At 35.4% G+C, this 1418-nt stretch overlaps 1 protein-coding gene across 1 annotated transcript in view; it reads right to left on the bottom strand.

The window, feature by feature from the left end:
• The window catches only part of LOC149802320 (uncharacterized), a 55789-nt gene extending 54854 nt beyond the window's left edge, over positions 1–935 (bottom strand). The window contains exons 1-2 of the mRNA XM_089951502.1: positions 512–935; positions 1–33 (exon numbers count right to left, since the gene is read on the bottom strand). The exon at positions 1–33 is cut by the window's left edge and continues 57 nt beyond it. Coding sequence (XP_089807628.1) covers positions 1–33; positions 512–811 — 333 coding nt within the window. The 5' untranslated portion in view covers positions 812–935. The remainder of the gene's footprint in view (positions 34–511) is intronic.
• Between the last annotated feature and the right edge of the window lie 483 nt (positions 936–1418).

Below are 1418 nucleotides of genomic sequence, written 5' to 3'. Positions count from 1 at the left end.
CTGAACCTTCAAGATATTTGAATATCGTCCAATCTGTAAAGTAAAATGTACATAATTAATAGATGGGCTAGTAGGTAGATAGGTAAATATATAGGTAGATAGGTTCGTAGATAGATAGATAGATAGGTCTGTGTCTGTGGAGTCTGGTAATCATGGATAGTTCTGCAGGGAAGAATAGACTTAGATGTATAAGCAGGAGATGGAAAAACAAACAGACAATCATAATTTCAGAGATACTAAGATCTGAATTTATCCAAAGAATATGCATGGACGAACAAAATTATATGTTTACAAAATAGTGAATGTTTGACATTTTCGTCACTTCCGAATACATTTTCAGACGCTGAGCACGTAAAAGCAAAATTAAAAGTACGTATTCGGCATTATTTTCACTTAAAAGTATCCGTTGCAACATTTTTGATGCACTAATTTGCTCATTAATGAGCACTCTTAACTGGACAATGCTCATATCATCGAAACTGGCCACTTTAGTTCTAGTGCATTCTAGTACCTTATTATCATCATGGCTGGGATCCAACTCCTTTTTTTTTGTCATTTCCTCTTCTTTCGATGCATCGGCCCCTGATCGCTTTAGTCTTAAATGTAATCTGAACCTTTGCCTTAAACTGAGATCATCAATCTGCATTGACTTTCGCAAAATCTCTGTCTGCCTCGGACTGGTCTTAGGGTAAGATTTTCTCCTTCTGTTGTCGTCATCTGATGTTCCACTGCCATTCCTTGAAATGCTAATCGGTGTTAGCAAAAGATGATGGGGACTTTGTGGCGTTTGATTTTCCTCCAAACTCATCATTGCTTTATATATCGTACCATTGCTACTACTTTTCCCGTATATTTTAACGTAGATTCCATCTAAGGTGTTAGATGTTGTCCAGGATAGTATTAAGGGTGGTGCTTCTGTTTGCACCAAATATTTAGCTCAGCACATCAGAAAATCTCTTTCATTTGCAAGGGGATTAAGAAGAGTGGGGACATACAATGTAAATTGGCAAAATATAGAGTCCTTATCTGCATTTATTATCGCCTTGTTTTGTGTCAGGTGTAATAAATTGCCATCGTTAAATAACTGAGTGAAGGGTTTAATATGTTTTTTATACAACACATAGCTCGCTGTTTCTGGAGGTAAAAACGAAAATAATTTCATAAAGGATATAAATTAAGCATTTTTAAAACAAATTATATCGTTTGTACCACTGGTGGGTCTCTTATCGTTGAATTAAACATGTCGAAATGTACTCATGATCGTTAAAACGAAATGTGGGAAGTAAAAATAACTTGTTGAACATACATCGTGTTTGTCCATAATAATATTGAATCTATACTACTGAGATAAATACTTTTTACATATAAAATACTATTTCTATCATCATTCGGGCACGCACGGTCTCCGTGTAGACCCT

The sequence above is a fragment of the Sinohyriopsis cumingii genome, chromosome 3 (assembly GCF_028554795.1).
Source record: "Sinohyriopsis cumingii isolate HCF-2022 chromosome 3, ASM2855479v2, whole genome shotgun sequence".
In the NCBI taxonomy this organism is placed as follows: domain Eukaryota; kingdom Metazoa; phylum Mollusca; class Bivalvia; order Unionida; family Unionidae; genus Sinohyriopsis; species Sinohyriopsis cumingii.
The sequence above is the reverse complement of the archived record's forward strand: the minus strand, read 5'-3'. Positions and strand labels throughout refer to the sequence as shown.